Raw genomic sequence first — 16981 nt, forward strand, 5'->3', positions numbered from 1 at the left:
GCTGGCCAATGTCTGAGATGGCAAACATGAAGACAAGCAGCAGAAACTCTCTTCGTGTACTGTCGCGCATTATCTTGCTGAAATGTAAGCTCAGGTTGGCTCGTCATGAAGAGCAACAAGACGGAGCGTAGTTTATCGCTGGCGTACCACTATGCTGCAGCTCACGACCAAATGGGATATAAAACGGCATTCCAGACCATCTTTGTGGTTTTCGGGCTGTGCGGCGGGAAACAGTAAGGTTGGTACCCCACCACTGACCAGAGTGTCTCCAGACACGCCTTCATGGGTGATCAGGGCTCGTTTAGAAGCGGGACTCATCATGAAGAGAATTCTATTCCAGGCAATGAGATTCCAGGCCGGTGACATGTCTGGAGATGCCCTGGACAGCGGTGGGCCAACACCCTGAAGTGTTGCTATGAGGAGCCATTTCATTCCACAGCAGGACACATTTGGTCGTCATCCGTGGCACCCTTACAGCGCAATGGCAGGTCGACAATAGTTTGCCCTCGGTTTTGATGCCCTTCATGGGAAGCCATTATCTGCTTTCTTTTCAGCAAGATAATGCCCACCCACATACCGCGAGAGTTTCTACCGCTGGTCTCCGTGCTTGCCAAACCCTGTCATGTCCAGCAAGGTCGCCGTATCTCCCCCCAGTTGAGCACGTTGAGTATTACCGGCAGGGCCCTTCAACCAGGTCGGGATTTTGTCGATCTAACACGCCGGACAGAATTTGGCCCAGTATCCCTCAGGAGTTCATCCAACAGTTCTATCAGTTGATGCCAGGTAGCATAACTACTTTTAATAGGGCCAGATGTAGACCAACGCTTTGTTAACTTACTCAGTTTGTGAAGCTCCTTCTCTTGAGTAAACCATCCACTTTTTCTGAAATTGTAACCATTTATGTGTTTGAACACGTACATCATATCTAACGATTTCCGTCCAATTCGGATAATTCCTTCGTGGTGGGTCATTTTTTCGTCTTAAACTGTATGTAATTGTCAGCGGTACTGTTTTCTAGAACTTTATTAGAGTTTGGTTCCTCACCCTTTTATTCTGTGCAATATGTTCCCATTAGCAGACTTGAATCATTGAATTTCCTCCGCTATATCTTTTCCGTTTGTGAAAGTGATCGTATTTCCAAGAACGTGAATCCATTCACTCTCTCTCTTATACGCTCCTTTATTATAAATTTCATAGGTAGCGGGTCTTGGCTTTTAAAAACTATTACCTTTGTTTTTCGAGTAGAGACTATTAATAGGTTGACGTCTTGGCTATTGTGTGTCATTTATAAATGGCTTTTCGGAGACTGTTCTCACTGTCAGCAGTTAGAATTTGGTCATTAGCAAAGAATGTTGTCTTTAGGTAATTTCGTCGTTTCTTCTTATGACAACAGTGCAGTTTGTCTCTGATGTCTTTTAATGTCTACGTTGATAGTACAGACAATGCCTCGAAGAATTGGACCCATAACTAACAATCTTGAAGGTAAAAATACATATCAACTGCTGTTGTAGTTCTGCCCTGCACTCAGAAAACAAATTTCTTATTATTTGTATGTTGGGTCAAATGTCGAGCAAAGGATAGATATTTCACCATTTTTTATATCTGATCCATAGGTTTCTGTACCGTCGAAACACCTACGTGGGCGGATGATTACGTACTTCATCCCCTGTTTCGACTAATGTTCAATTTCTGGGGTTGACAGGCTAATCTACATCTCAGCCACAGAAACTATTCGCTACATAAAACACTTGGAATAGTTCTAAATGGTCAAAAATTAGCCGATAAAACCAATCATTTTTTTTTTTAAATTTTGGTCTGTGTTCAACAACTGCTGCATCAATTTGCACTAATATTCGTAATATTTAAGTAACGATTTGAAAGACACAAATCTTATGGCCTGATTGTCTTTGTTGTCTGCTGGTTTGCACACATATAATCATCGCCATATTGTAATGGATGCCAAATACATCATCTTCAAGACAAGTGCGGATGAATTTCAGTATGCTGTCAAGCATTTCTTATCCATTAAAAAGGTAGGACCCTCTGAAACTTTCTTTGAATTCTCATTCTGTATGATCCATCCACAGAAATCCTGGCAGAATGACGACAAGTGTTGTTGTACTGGAATGTTACATGTGGAATTGCCCGACCGAAGGGCAGCAAATGCTGGTCTAAAATCCCCATGATGTTGCGGTTACCACACAGTTGGCCATCAGTGCGTGATTGTTGCACCTTACTGTGGTCACAAGGCAGCTTCTAGCATTTATGTGCCAATTACTGTAGGTACAAAATCTGTCCAGAAAGCACCGTAATCCACCTTGTCATGAGATAGCATTGATATGGTGTTACATGTCGTATGAAATCAGGAACAGATGAAGCCGAATTACAGATAAAAAAGAAATATTCGGATTTACTGGGAATTTTTACTGGAATCTGTCAGTAAAGTCAATGATGAGGACTTAATCCTAGACGAAGTGGTTGCACATGCAGTGAAAACAATGGACACAGTTTAATTTTTTTTTGAAATACAGTTGATGCTCTGACAATACAGGAGACTCAAAGTGTAACTTCCGGATACCAATAGCTATTTAATATTCAGTCTGCTTCAACAGCAGTCCATCGTGTTTTCCGATACTTCACCATAGATCTAAGCCGAAGAATGTGGCGTTTTCCTGTCGGTTCCGATTACCAGTTTTCGACTGTACAGTTTATTGATATTTGTTTACCTAAGTCACTTCTTCACAATTTATGTCTGGTGTAAGGTTATTAAAAACTTCTGGGGTAAATTAATGGAATTAACTGAAGCAAACTTTATTCCTTTTTTAATTTTGTCAACAAATCACGTGCGTTTAATCATAAACACATTTTTTTCTGGGACTTGTTATTGTTACCGAATGGAATCCATCAACTAAAAAATTTCATGTGGCGGAATTTTTACTTTGTCTGAGGTTGTCTTGGCTTGTTACGCGACATTTTTTTTTGTTGTGATGCGTTTCAATAGATGGACATTATTTTTGAAAAATTGGAAGTACGCAGAGAATGTAGAGGGCCTGAAACAAATCATGTGTGGAAAATACAGAACAAATAAGTACCACATAATTAATTTTCATTACACACAGCAAATTCCAGGATTTCTTACAACATGCAAAGACTTGTGGAAGATACCGGGATATAAAAACATATGAAGAGAAACCTATATCTGCAGACGAACTGCTTCAGTGATACTAGATTGAAGATGTACTGTAATTTATTGTGAGTCTGCTAATTACATCACTTGAACTGAGTAATATGGTAACGCCGGCGGGAGTGGCCGTGCGGTTCTAGACGCTACAGTCTGGAGCCGAGCGACCGCTACGGTCGCAGGTTCGAATCCTGCCTCGGACATGGCTGTGTGTGATGTCTTTAGATTAGTTAGGTTTAATTAGTTCTATGTTCTAGGCAACTGATGACCTCAGAAGTTAAGTCGCATAGTGCTCAGAGCCATTTGAACCATTTAATATGGTAACAATTATCATCTCATGAAAGAAAGGTGAGTACAACATACAAAGCAAGTTCCTAGAAATCTGTCACTAAAAGACAATGAGCTCTGTGTTTCACAGTTTTCTAGAAGCGTTCCTTGCAGACGTGACGGATCTCCGCTGCTCTAAGTGCTTCTTCCTCTTCGAGGATAACATTCAACAGTTTGTTTCACAATAATTTTTTACAGTCGCAGCAATCAGATAAAGCTCTTTGCTACACCATTCCCTATAGTCAGCACCTCGATACAGCTGGAACTCTGAATATTCATTACTGTAAATAGAGCGCATGAGGGACAGTCAAATGATAACGGGACAGACGGAAAAAAAGTAAGTAAACTGTTTATTATTTCAGAAGTTTTTGCCATGAACACGAGTGTATCCTTCAATGTTTTGCCTGATTACATCTGTCAGTGACGTCTAGCTGTCGCTGTGAACTTTGCTTCTTCACGAAAACTGTTGTACACAGCTATTATTGTAAAAAAAAAATTGTTGTACCACTATGGTAGGCTCAAAAGAGCAAATTACTCTAGTTATGGTGTAACTTTCCAGCCGTTAATGCCTGCTTATGCTCGATAATGATCATTTGCCCGAAACTAGTAGCTAAGCGAATTGTGCAGAATAAAGTACAGCTGAAGGTGTACCATGAATTTTAAAATTATTTGGCGGGTAAATGTCCCCACCTGCAAATATACATAAATATTAATACATTTATCCCACTGTTAGATAAGACAGTCAGTGCCTTCATGGAAAAATATTTCCAGTTGCCTATCGAACTATGATTGTATCCAGGCGTGCACATCTTCGTGCGAGGCAAGTCGATGGCCACTTATGTCTTTCTTCAGGGCTTCAAAAATATGGAAATCTAATGGTGAGAGAGCAGGACTCTATGGTGGAAGTGCAAGAGCTTCCCAGCGAAACTTCGGCAGCGTATTCAAAACAACATTGGCAACTTCCGTACGAGTTGCAGATGTAACAGAGATTGTAGATATAACAGAAAATTTAAGGTAATGTACTGAAATTGTAACATAAATCCTATGGATTTATTGTGATAAGGAACCTGCAAAATACTAGATATATTTTGCTAATAAATTTGCAAAATACTACTTGTAGATGTATATGACAATCTAACGAAAAAGTCAATGACATATTGAGACACGTATCTCATGTTTTACTTGTAATCTATACCTCTCATGAGAGAACGAATGCTCGAAGTAGCGTGGGAGACAGAATATTCCATCTGTATCAAACATGTGCCAAATTCTCTACACTCTGTCACGAGATAGCTTCCGTGAAATGACTTACTTGGAGAGGGAGTGAACGTGTAAGGAAATGGATTAGAGTCAGATGCAAACTATGTGTCTAGAAGACAGTTCATTCAGACATTAACCAATTTCCACCACCACAGACTGAGAACGACATCACACACCGCCCATCCTTGTCTTAGAAAGATCCGCGATTGGCTGTTTCTGTTTTTATATCCTGTTTCCAAGAAATTGAACAGAAAAGTGTGGAAGAGAATGGAGGGAAACGTTTAAATGGGGTGGGAGTGGAGGGATAATGGGAAGGGATGGGATGTTGGGAGGGGGACAAGATGGGGATTGGGAAGCTCAAGTTCATATTATATCCAAAGCTATTGCTCTCCTCCCATGATCCAGATCCCTGTTTACTTCCTACTAATTGTTTTCAGGACAGTAAAGATCATAGAAATTTGTTGTCACTTGGTGTTGAAACTATAATATTTCTGTCACTTAAAAACAGGGAAGACTGACTTCTAGACTTCTACTTTGAAAGAACCAAACAAGAAGTGACAACCGAAAACTGGGAGAAAACTGGGTAGAAAGCAACTTCGTTGTGCTACACAAAAATTATCCTACTTGCTTATGCCCTGAGATAAGCATGCTGTAGCAACTCACAAGCAGATCGAAAGAACTATCAATAAATGTATGAAGCGTAAAATCTGAGTAGCTACTTTATTTCCATGGCTGTCTACATGCAGTGTAACAGTTGCCACTTTTGTTACTTATTAAAGCAATTTGCGTTGCTTTCCTAAACCGTTTTGGGTGAATAATGGGCCGGCTCCACCTAACAGGCCACCACGAATTTCCTCCTCCATCCGTAATGACGACGATCATTAATTAATCTAGAAAGAATAGTTTCTGGAAACTTGACAGAATGAAATGGCTTTACGCTTAATGTTATTGCTTTTCTTTTTATTTTGATGTTTAGTTTTGGGACTATGTTTGTTTTGTACCAACTATTTCTGGCTATCTGCTTTATGACGTGTAGTTCTTTTTGGTGGTTCTCTTTGTTGAAAACGAGCGGCGCTTCGACACATGGTCCCAAGACTTCATGCCACTCAACAAAAAATTACCAAAAAGAAGTTGACATCATAATGCAGATAGTCACAAACAATAGACACAACACAAATATAGACACAGAGCAAAATATGAAATTAAAGAATAACAATGACATTAAACACAGAACCACATACAGCAGCACAACATAACCCGACACACTTTGTACCTTAGCAACAGAGAATAATCAAGAAAATGCATAAGAAGACACAAAATAGGAGGCAAAGACATGCAAATACAAACTCTCACAAAATCACCAACAATTTCAAAAGACGAGGCAAGAAGCGTAGCATACATAGCAGACAATTCTATCAAAAAATACACTCCAATAGTGAGAAGAGCCGTAAACTTATATTGCACAGCAGACATATATCAATTACAAAATAGCTCTTGCGATGGTTGACATGTTGGGAATCAGAAAGTTCAGTGTCACATACGACGAACTGATGAGAGCCTGGAAGTATGGGACAAACACCTTCACATTTGCAAAGCATTTCAGAGAACATCATCGTAAGGCTACTTCTAGGAAAGATGAGACGCAAATTATGAGAATAATAAATAAAAGACAACTTCTAACCTTCCAAAGAAGTTAGACGCACAATGAACCAAAGTTATGATGAAAACCATTTTAAATTACCAAGTGTATAAACAACTCACAATTTACGTTAATAAAACAAATAGTAGAATGGCACCACAATATATGATTATCAGAACACCGCTACATAAACACTTTCCCCTCACTCTTCCATGGCCCTCTCCTACCAACTTTTAAACTACAAATCCAATCTCCTGAACACCTAACACTGTCTACCCACTGTATTCTTACATCCACATAGAACTTTCGGAATCTCCGTCCCACCTTTCCAGATGTCTTGACAAAATATCAACAGAAGAAAACCACTTTCGTGGACATATAGAAACACAGACACACACACACACACATATACAAACATATAAACATAGAGAAAGAGAAGGAGAAAGTGAGTAGAAGTGAACAGTCTAAGGTCTGCACTTCGTTACATTGGAAGCACTTACGCTAGTAACTAAAAAAAATAAACATCGAGTGAACACAGATTTGCGACAGATATTACAGTGCTCGTAAGAAAAACTGAAGTTAGTGCCAGACTGGTAGTTGTGTTCCACAGCAGTTAGCGTGCAAAATGTTAGCACACTGGACTCGAATTCGAAAGAACGACGGTTCAAATCTACGTCTGGCCATTCAGATTTAGGTTTTCCGTGATTACCCCAAATCACTCCAGGCAAATGCAGAGATGGCTCCATTGTAAGGGCACAGCCGGTTTCATTCTCCATCTCTGACACAATCCAACTTTTGTTCCGTCTCTAATGGCCTCTATATAGACGGGACGTTAAACTCCATCTTCCTGCTTACAAATTTGAAAACTACATAACAAAAATATCATGAAGTTACAATACATCGAAGATTATTAAGTGAAGTAACAGAGCAACATCTAACTTACAAGCTTAGAGGAAATGCAGATTTCGCCGGACAAATAAATAACTGTAAATGGTATTTTTTCTACAAAAATTGGAACGCCAATCGTTCCTTAATCTACAAATATCTCATATAAAAGAAAACTGTATGATTCCAGCCTAAATTCACTGAAGACATCTTAATATAAAAGACGAAATGCGTATAGAGCAAACAGAACACATTGCTGGAAAAAAGATTTTAAATTTATGAAAGGAAAGTACTTGTGTTTTTTTTGTATTTTCTAGGTTTTCATTCGAAGATATAAGAGTTGAAACATGAATGAAACAAATTCGGTGTCATGAAAGATAACGGGTTGAAATCTGAATGTTTTAGGTCGGTTAACATGTTACGATTTATTGCTTGGTTTAAGCTAATAACGAACAACTTCATTCGTCACTCAGTAGAATCATTGTATTTCAATCGTTCTAGCCCTATGAATATGTTCTCCTCGTTACATAGTTACATTTTTCATCTTCTTTTGGGACAGTCGTTTGGTTGTTGAATAATTTGTATCATTATTTCTGTTCTAATTGTCACTATAGTCAATATTAGAGCTCTATCAGAGCTTATCTTTATCATATGCTCGAGGAGAGTATTTTGTTACTTTCTGAAAGAACCTTGTTTCCCCTTCCTCTGAGGTATTGTTAAGGTCTATACTTGACTACACACGTTGTTCCTAATTCTATACTTGTCTGCTGTTTTAATATGAAATATGATGGTCCTCTGGATCCTAAACCTTTAGATTCAGTTTGCTCTTTGGGGCAGTATGAATGCACCCAGAGATATGGCTTATGTTACTCTAGCATGTTCCATCAATTATTTTTTCCTGAAATCCACTTCTTATTATTACCGAGTGGAATCCCGTGACATTAGATATGTTTGTACAGCAGAAAACAGAGATGTGCGGTATGATCCTATTTTAATCTGGATTTCAATATGAAACTATGTTAGTAACAAACTGAACACAGTCAAAGGTCTGCATCATGTACTGCCTTACATTGGAAGCACTCACGCTAACAAATAAGAAAAGAAACATCGAGTGAACACACATTTATGACTGGAGCCGTCAGACTAGTAGCGAATCAATCTGAACGAAACATCATAGTTCTGAAGTTGTTAGGTCTCGCGGTTAAGGCGCTCAGTCCGGAACAGCGCGACTGCTACGGTCGCAGGTTCGAATCCTGCCTCGGGTATGGATGTGTGTGATGTCCTTAGGTTAGTTGGGTTTAAGTAGTTCTAAGTTCTAGGGGACTGATGACCACAGATGTTGAGTGCCATAGTACTCAGGGCCATTTGAACCATTTGAATCTGAAGTTGTGATGTATAAAATTTCCTGACACTTGGCTAAAATTGAAAACCATTACACATGAGATGCACGTAGTTTATATTGTCATACAGAACTTCCGTTATAAAGTATACACTTACTAAAAGACAGGTTTTTGAGTGTATGACAGGAAAATTCTTTCAGAAATAAGCTGGTTGTTATTAACACATGAATACGTCTTCCCAGAGATGAAAGCAGGCATGTTGCAGAACTGTAGGTGCGTGTCAGGCAGCGATTCTAATCTTGTCCAGTTGTTCGCCAGCGGGGTCGTACTTGTCGAGGAACTGCTTGAAGAGTTCGGGGTGTTTGCGTGAGACGTGCCCAAAGTACTTAGTCATCGAATGCTTCTGTTTCTCGCTGCACTTGGCGCATCCCGTGGCGAGCATTTCGGGCAGCAGCTCTGTCAAGTACAAACAAAAACAGAGTCAGTTCAGTACAACAAGTAAAAGTGAAGCGGGGAACAGGGTGTAAGCGAGGAGAGTACTTGCACAGGGTAAACTCCAACTGTATCAGAAAAATTTTGGAGATTGTTCAGGGGTATTTTCTGAGTGGCTTGGTATTCCACACACAGTTACCGTTTCATTTAGTACCTACATTTCTCTCTATATCTGTACTCTATTAATAGTAGCTTTATAAGAGTTCAGTGTAGGTGGTATGTGCCGTGTGTCTCGCTTGCAAATTTGTTCGCTCATGTTACTCGCTGTTTAGAACAGTAGTTCCCACTTTACTCTTTGCCCACATGCTTACATTAATTTCACACAGCGATGTAAGTTCTGGAGTTCGGAAAGTAAGTGGTGTTCTTTATTAATTTGGTAGCATTGTACACGACAATGATGCCAGAAATTTTCCATCACACTCAGTTTTCTTTGCACAGATACCCCTCCCGCCAACCTACTGCGGGATATTTACAATTTAATAGACTTGTAATACTACTGAAGGCTGTTGTAGTCTGCCCTAAGTAAGCACAGTAGTTTTTCAAGTAGCTTTGGTCAGTTACGGCGGTCCTCACGTTATCTGTACGTTACGTGTATTGCGCACGACCGCTTTCTTTGCGTATGCGATCTGTGTCTAACTAGATCCCCCTAAAAATCAGTTGTGATGAATTTTCTAGAAACGGAGTGAGGATTTATAATGGGCCGAGTAATCCAAGGAAATTTTTTTTTTTTTAGTAGTTATCCTAATGCCTGTTACTTGAAAGTAAATTGTTGATTTGTAACGTGAAACAATGAGGATGTTGTAGTAAAAATAAAGAAAACAATATCTACTAATCACATACAGCGCTAGAAAACCCGATTTCCTCAACAAAAATGTAAGAAAAACCGGAAAACAAAAATACATCAAACATTGCTTCAATACTTCGTTGAACTTACATAAAATATGTTTCTATTATTAGCAAACAGCTTCTGCAATTATCAATAATAACAGGAAACTTTTGTCTTCGATCTGATGAAGAACGTTGTATTGAGTACAAAATAAAAACAATAATTAAATATATTTTTATGCTTGTGCATCTAAATTGTGCTTGCATCATATGTCATCTCTATGGTTAGACAAAGGGGCAGAAGTCAAGCGATCAACTAATTTCATTACTTATAAAATGTGATTTATATTCTGTAAGGATATTAAATCCACAGTCAATTAATACTGAATGGTTTGCAGCTCTAATTATGTGCAAAATTAACAATCAAAGATACAAAGCGAAATCGTCGGCTCACAGTTCTCTGTTACCCACTCATTTATGTTTCTTTTCCTACCTTTGCTACCAATACTACCCAACTTCTTATTTACCACATCATTTCATTTATGTAGTGTACCAGAATTACTGAAACGTAGTTCCCTTAACGCAACTGTACTGTTATCTGTCAGCTGCGGAATCTGTGTGATGTAGTGAAATTTATATAAATGTAGCAATATTGTTTGTTTGTAGGATACCGAAGTAGAGGGGGAGAATTAACTTAGAAGCTGACGTTTCCTTATGGTAGCAGAAATATAGAGTTGTGTGCATACGAGAGCAAGAAGAAGGTGCTTACGCGCCTTGCTGTGAGTGGTGCTATTTCATCGAAGCTGTGTTCAAAATGACAGGAAAGCAGTGGGTGAATGGCCCAGGTATATTTTGTTATATATGCGGAACTTATGTTGTAGGTAAAATACACAGACAAATAACAGAAATCGTGCGGAAGTCATAGTTTGCTTACTTTCGCATGAAGATCAGGGATCAGAACAAGTCATTTAGTCAATACATTGTGTGTCGTAATTGCGTGAAACAGTTAAGTGTGCAGTGATGGTAAATTGAAATGTTTGAACGTCGCTATTCCTATGGTACGGCGCGAACAGAAGAATCACGTAGATGACTGGTACTTCTGTATGATGAAAGTATTGGGATACAACAAAAGAGACATGAACAACAGAGTCTTATATCTGAACTTAGGTTCGGCGATTAGATCTTTCCCTCATGGTCTAGGGCTGCTGATCCACTCCCCACCGACGTCACTGGATACATTTGATTTCTTTGAACCGGAAGTAAGTCGCGAAAGTACTGAACCTGAATACTTCGAAAGTGGTACCAATTTTGTAACCCAAATCTCTTACACAAACAGGGCTTAATAATTTCGTGAAAGACTTGGGACGGTCAAAAGACTCAGTACAACTTGTGCAAATAATTTAGTCGTACACCTTGCATCATATCCAGTGCTGAGAATTCGTGGTACAGGCTTTAGGAAATTATTTGTTGATGATGGTTTAAGATGTTCTCAGAAACATCGACGGATTAGTGGTGAAAGAAGTAGCTGAAAAGTATGACGGTAAGCAATGAAGTTTATTTATAGATCCGTCGAAGCGAAGTTTGAAAGCAGTATTCGTACATCTGGAAACAAGCTAGCATCCAACTGCGTGTTCATACACTTAAAAAAGACATACAGTGACTCGAATGTACTCATTCAAAATGAAAAACACCAATGTCTTATAAGAGGTGATTTTGAAGTTACTCGCATTCTCCTCGTCCAGCAAACAGGGTACAACAATATGCATTTCCATATGTATGAATGGGACAGTAGGACACCTCATAAGCCTGAGAGAATGGCCTAAGAGAAAAGGTTTGATAACGGGATCGATGAGAACTGTGAATGAACATTAGGGTAATCCAGATAACATTTTATTGTCTCCACTGCAAATTAAATCAGGACTGATGAAACAGAATGTGATAGCACTGGACAAAACAGGAAACTGTTTACAATACGTGCGTAGCAAATTCCCAAATCTATAGGTTGTAAAGTAGAAAAAATGGATGTTTGTTGGACTAGACATATGTAGATTGCTGATGAATACCTTTACATGCCAATGATGGGAACAGAGCAGCAAGCTTGGAGAAGATTAAAAAATATTATGAATCGTTTTCATGGCAAGAATAAGCAGACTGATTACAAGGACTTATTGGAAGATTATACCACAGTTGTTCAAACAGTGAGGGTACAAAGTCTCCCTACAACTACTTTTTTCTAGTGTCATTCCTAGACAGCCTTCAGCACAGTTTGGCTGCTGCATCAGAGAAACAAGGTGAACGGTTCAATCAAGAATTTAATACTCTGGAACATCGTTATCAAAGTCCAGGGAAATAAACATGATGGCTGACAACTGCTGGTGTATCACACGTGAAGGAAAAGTGATACACAAAAGGAAGGACATAAAGGGATCATACACAGGCAAACATAAACGAAAGTTATGCCGCCAGCTATTAAGTGTCCAGTTTACCAAATTTGTTTCTTCTAGTTCATACGCTACTTTTTACCATTTTATGAGACCATTTCGCCTCCATCTTTCTGTAATTGCCTCGCGATTTCATTAGGTACAGACACTGATGATGCTAATGATGACGGTGAAAAAACCTGACATGTTTTAGAGAAAGAGACTCCAGCTACATGCAATAGATTTAGTCAGAAATTCATGCTTTCATTCAAAGCCCAGATCAAAAGTCAAAATTCGTCAGACTGTGGTAATGACGGATTCTGTCTAGGGTTTGTTTTCCGGTAGTATGCGTCGTTTGTAATGATTCACAGCGGTTTGGACAAGTTTATTGATGAAGAGTTGACCGACATACAGCTTGTGTTCTGATTAACTGAATGCTATGGAAGAGCGTCACAACGAACTATGCTGAGTTGTGGCCGCTGCAGTGGCAACAGCTTCACAACACTGTAGCGTCAGAGTCCTCTGCCCCTTGTATTGTACATTTTGAGGACTGAATATCACAGGCTTGATGGGCTTTATGGGCTCTGGCTGCAGATGGCCGACGTGAATGCCTTTGCTAACAGCACATCAGCTGCATCGCCTCTCCTGGGCTCATGACCATATAGATTGGACCCTGGATGACTGGAGAACCGTTGTCTGGGAAGATGATTCCCGAGTTCAGTTGGTACAGGTTATGGTAAGGTTCGAGAGTGGCGCAGACTCCACGAAACCATGGATTCAAGCTATAAACAAGGCACTGTGCAAGCATCTGTTGGCTTGATAATGGTGTGGGCTGTTGGAGTAAGTCCTCTGGTCTAACACAAACGATCATTGACTGAAAATGGTTATACTCGTTTACTTGGAGACCAAGTTCCGAAACAAAGATGGAATTCTTATGGATGGTAATGCTCCATGTCAGCAGGCCGCAGTTGTTCGAGATTGGTTTGAAGAACATTCTGGAAAGATCGAGCGAATGATTTGGCCTCCGAGATCGTGCTCTGGAAACACTTGCGCAATTATAGACGGCTACAGAGGCTGCATAGTTCATTATTTCTGCAGGGGACTTCCGATTTGTTATGACTTTTGTCACCTCAGTTTATATTAAACGAGTGTGTAATCTTATCTGGTATACAATGCGTTTTTACGAACATGGCTATTACATTGAAGCTCCAAAGAAACTGGTACAGGCATGCGTAATCAAATGCAGAGATATGTAAACGGACAGAATACGGCATTGTGGTCGGCAACGCCTGTATAATACAGCAAGTGTCCGGAGCAGTTGTTAGATCGGCTACTGCTGCTACAATGGCAGTTGCAGGACCTTGACCACGATGCTCCAAACGTTCTCAATTGGAGAGAGAACCGCTGGCCAAGATAGGGATTGGCAAGCACGAAGACAAACAGTAGAAAGTCTCGCCATGTACAGGAGGGCCAACAAAATGGAACGTAGAACATCATCGACGTACCGCTGTGCTGTAAGCGTGCAGCGGATGACAACCCAAGGCGTCCTCCTGCTTGTCTGCCAGTGTGGTGGTCGAGACTCGGATTGGTATCCCACTGCTGTCTTGGACCTCGCCAGACACGACTTCGTTGGTCATCAGGGCTCAGTTCAAAGCGGGACTCATCAATGAAGACAGTACTACTTCAGTCAATGAGACTCCATGCCGAATGTGTCCAACAGAACTCCAAACATGCTTGACGGTATGCAGAGGTCAATGGTAGTCGGCGCAAGTGGCGCCGTCAACTCAGTCCCCTTTCGGTGAGCTGCTTATTAATGGTCCTTGTGGTCAACGAAGCACCAGTTGCACGTCGGATCGACGATAATGATGAATTTAGTACTCTGAGTACCTATCTGACAACTCCTCGGTCCTCACGTTCTGTCGTCTCTCGAGGTCGACCGCTTCCTTCTTGACGCTGTCTTTGGCCATGGTCTACCCATTACTGCCAAGATCGTCTAATAGTGGCATCGCTCCTATTCAAAAGTCGAGCGATTTGCCAATTACTCCAGCTGGCTTCTTCTAGCCGAACCACACCTCCGCTCTCAAATGTATTGTTCAGTCGCCTGTGTGCGAGTCACAGTTACTGTCCAACTGAGTACATGGAATGAAATTCTTGGAGACTTTATGCCTTGGTATCCACATGCCCTCTGTTTACTATCCTTGGCAGCTGTGCGGTGAAATTGCTCTAGAGCTTCACACATTCATCCAGTGGGCATTACAATTTTGCGCTTTCCGTCGATGCCTGTAGGAATATCCATTTGTCACCAATTAGCATAACTCCTTCGAGGTGCGCCGTTTCTTTTGTCTTAGAGTGTACATGGAAATAAACACTCACATTCGTCCCAAAGGTAGCTATAACAAAGACCGATAACAAAGACAGAAACCTAAGTAGTCTGAAGAATTGAGTCGTAACTTATGTACAGAAATTGTTTTGAGACACATGAATGTTTCGTACAGAAATGCTTCTATTTAAAAGAAATGTACATCAGTGTCATGACATTCAGAATCACCACGAATATAGCATATAAAGCAGTGAATATAAATTATACAAGAGTTTGCAGTGTATCCTCTAAAGTCAGATGATCGTTGCGAATACAAAATTGGTGTACTGATCTAAATTATGAGACGAATAAACGTAAATTACTATCAAGCTATGACTTGTAATCGTACAGCCTCCAAAATTAAGAGTGAGGTTATATATCAGGTAAGTTTCAGTAAACTTATGTATCAAATGTAGCTTCTTTGGGAATAACTGAGGAACCAGATTTTCTTCATTTGAAGTTGAAGTACATGCATAATTTAATGCTGTGTGTCCTTGACCCGTTTAAGCCCTAGATAAATGGCAATTAATAAATAGTAAATGTATGATTAAATAAAATAATTCAACAAATAAGCGAAAGAGTATTAGTAGTTAAACGACTTTGTGATGAAAAGAAATACCAGGAAATTAAAGATACTGAAAATGAAAGCAAGTTTAATTACGTACACAGCCCCCAAAAAGAATGTATGATGTCCAGAAACTACATTCATGAGACAATCACTGTCGTTATGAATTACTGACCATTTTCAACCTGCTATCAAAACGAGAGAGGAGGCCTTCATCTTAGTTACGGGTTGGGCTCTAATCGTCAAACTGTGTATTAGAAAAAATGGACGCAAGCATGACATTTGGTAGCTACTTCGCAAGAGGAGAATGATACGTATGAAAGGGCAGTGCCTTTTGATGATGTAGACTTGATCGCTTCTTTGAAATCAGAACCATGGAACTGAGGCGCTGGTACAAAGAACCCCGGCTGCACAAGCCTGTGCGAACTGGGTAGTAGTATCTAAGACTCCCGGTAGGGTGCATTCCACTGATCCCAAACCACCGCCATTTGTGACTTCATTAGCGCCAAGTGAGAGCTCATTGGAGGGCGGAGTGAAGGTCTGTTGTGTTTTCTGATGACACCTGGCTCTCTCTCGGTGCCAGTTATAGCCGTGTGTTGGTTAGAAGCAGGCCAGCTCAGGGTCTGCAACCAACCTGTCTGCGTGCTAAAAACACTGCACCTGCACCTTGTAATGGTACTTGAATTACGTAGCCATTACGGCAGCTCACCTGAACCTCTCGATACCAGCAATATTGTACTGTGTTTCTGTAAAGTAGTTAACATATTTCTGAGATAACATTCAGATTTGATTTCATTAATGTAGAGGTACTTTGATACATAGATATGTTTATGTTGCGATGATATTATTCTTATGTGTATTCTTTCTTTTGTCACTATGACCTTTGACGCACTTGTAACTCTGATTTTTGGGCGCGTAAGCGGTTATTAGTTAGTTAGAGAGTCGGACCTTGAGAGGGTCGGACGCAAATTGTAGTCAGCTCATAAAATATGAACTTTAACAGTGAGGAAAATGTTTTCAAGTATGTTTTGTACTGTGAAGTGATGTTTTGTGATTTACGTGATACTGCAACAAAAGTAATAAAAGAAGTGTAACTTAGATTCGGAGTGCTGATTATTTTTTTTTTGTTTTTTTACATCGGCATTGTGCTAACTTTCGAAGGTTTAATCTTCAAGAATGGTTTGTGAAACACATCTATAAATCTTTTGAATATAGCAGAATGAAACCTAGGCCTTTTTGCATCCGAGCTTGGAATCATAACCACCTAGATTTTCGACGATTGAGCCATGATTATACAACGAGACCGGCGTGGGAAACACGAAAAGATGAGTGCCTAGTTTATTCATTATTACATGAAATAACTTTATTAACTTTGCTCTAATGACACCTGCCACTTAATAACTTTGTTGTTACCCAAAAATGCAGTATTTAGCAGCGTGAGCAACGCCACAGTCATTATTAAATTCTGACCTTTGTTGTGGTAGGTTTGTTGGAACCTGGAGTTTCGGTCTAGGATGCGATTTCGTATGACAGCAGGAGAACTCTTGTAGTTACCCCACGCACCCTGATTACAAACTATACGTCACTCTGGTTATTCGGCCTGTTGTGGTGCCATCCAGTGTTCCATTGGATGTTTTCCAATAGGATAATGCTCGCTCACATACCGCTGTTGTAGCCCAACATGCTGT

The 16981-nt window shown here is 40.0% G+C and overlaps 1 protein-coding gene across 1 annotated transcript in view; it reads right to left on the minus strand.

Moving 5' to 3' along the window:
- Positions 1-8731: 8731 nt before the first annotated feature.
- Positions 8732-16981, minus strand: part of LOC124615999 (ejaculatory bulb-specific protein 3-like) — a 32020-nt gene continuing 23770 nt past the window's right edge. Inside the window, exon 3 of the mRNA XM_047144210.1 lies at positions 8732-9088. Coding sequence (XP_047000166.1) covers positions 8913-9088 — 176 coding nt within the window. The 3' untranslated portion in view covers positions 8732-8912. The remainder of the gene's footprint in view (positions 9089-16981) is intronic.

The sequence above is a fragment of the Schistocerca americana genome, chromosome 5, assembly GCF_021461395.2.
Source record: "Schistocerca americana isolate TAMUIC-IGC-003095 chromosome 5, iqSchAmer2.1, whole genome shotgun sequence".
In the NCBI taxonomy this organism is placed as follows: domain Eukaryota; kingdom Metazoa; phylum Arthropoda; class Insecta; order Orthoptera; family Acrididae; genus Schistocerca; species Schistocerca americana.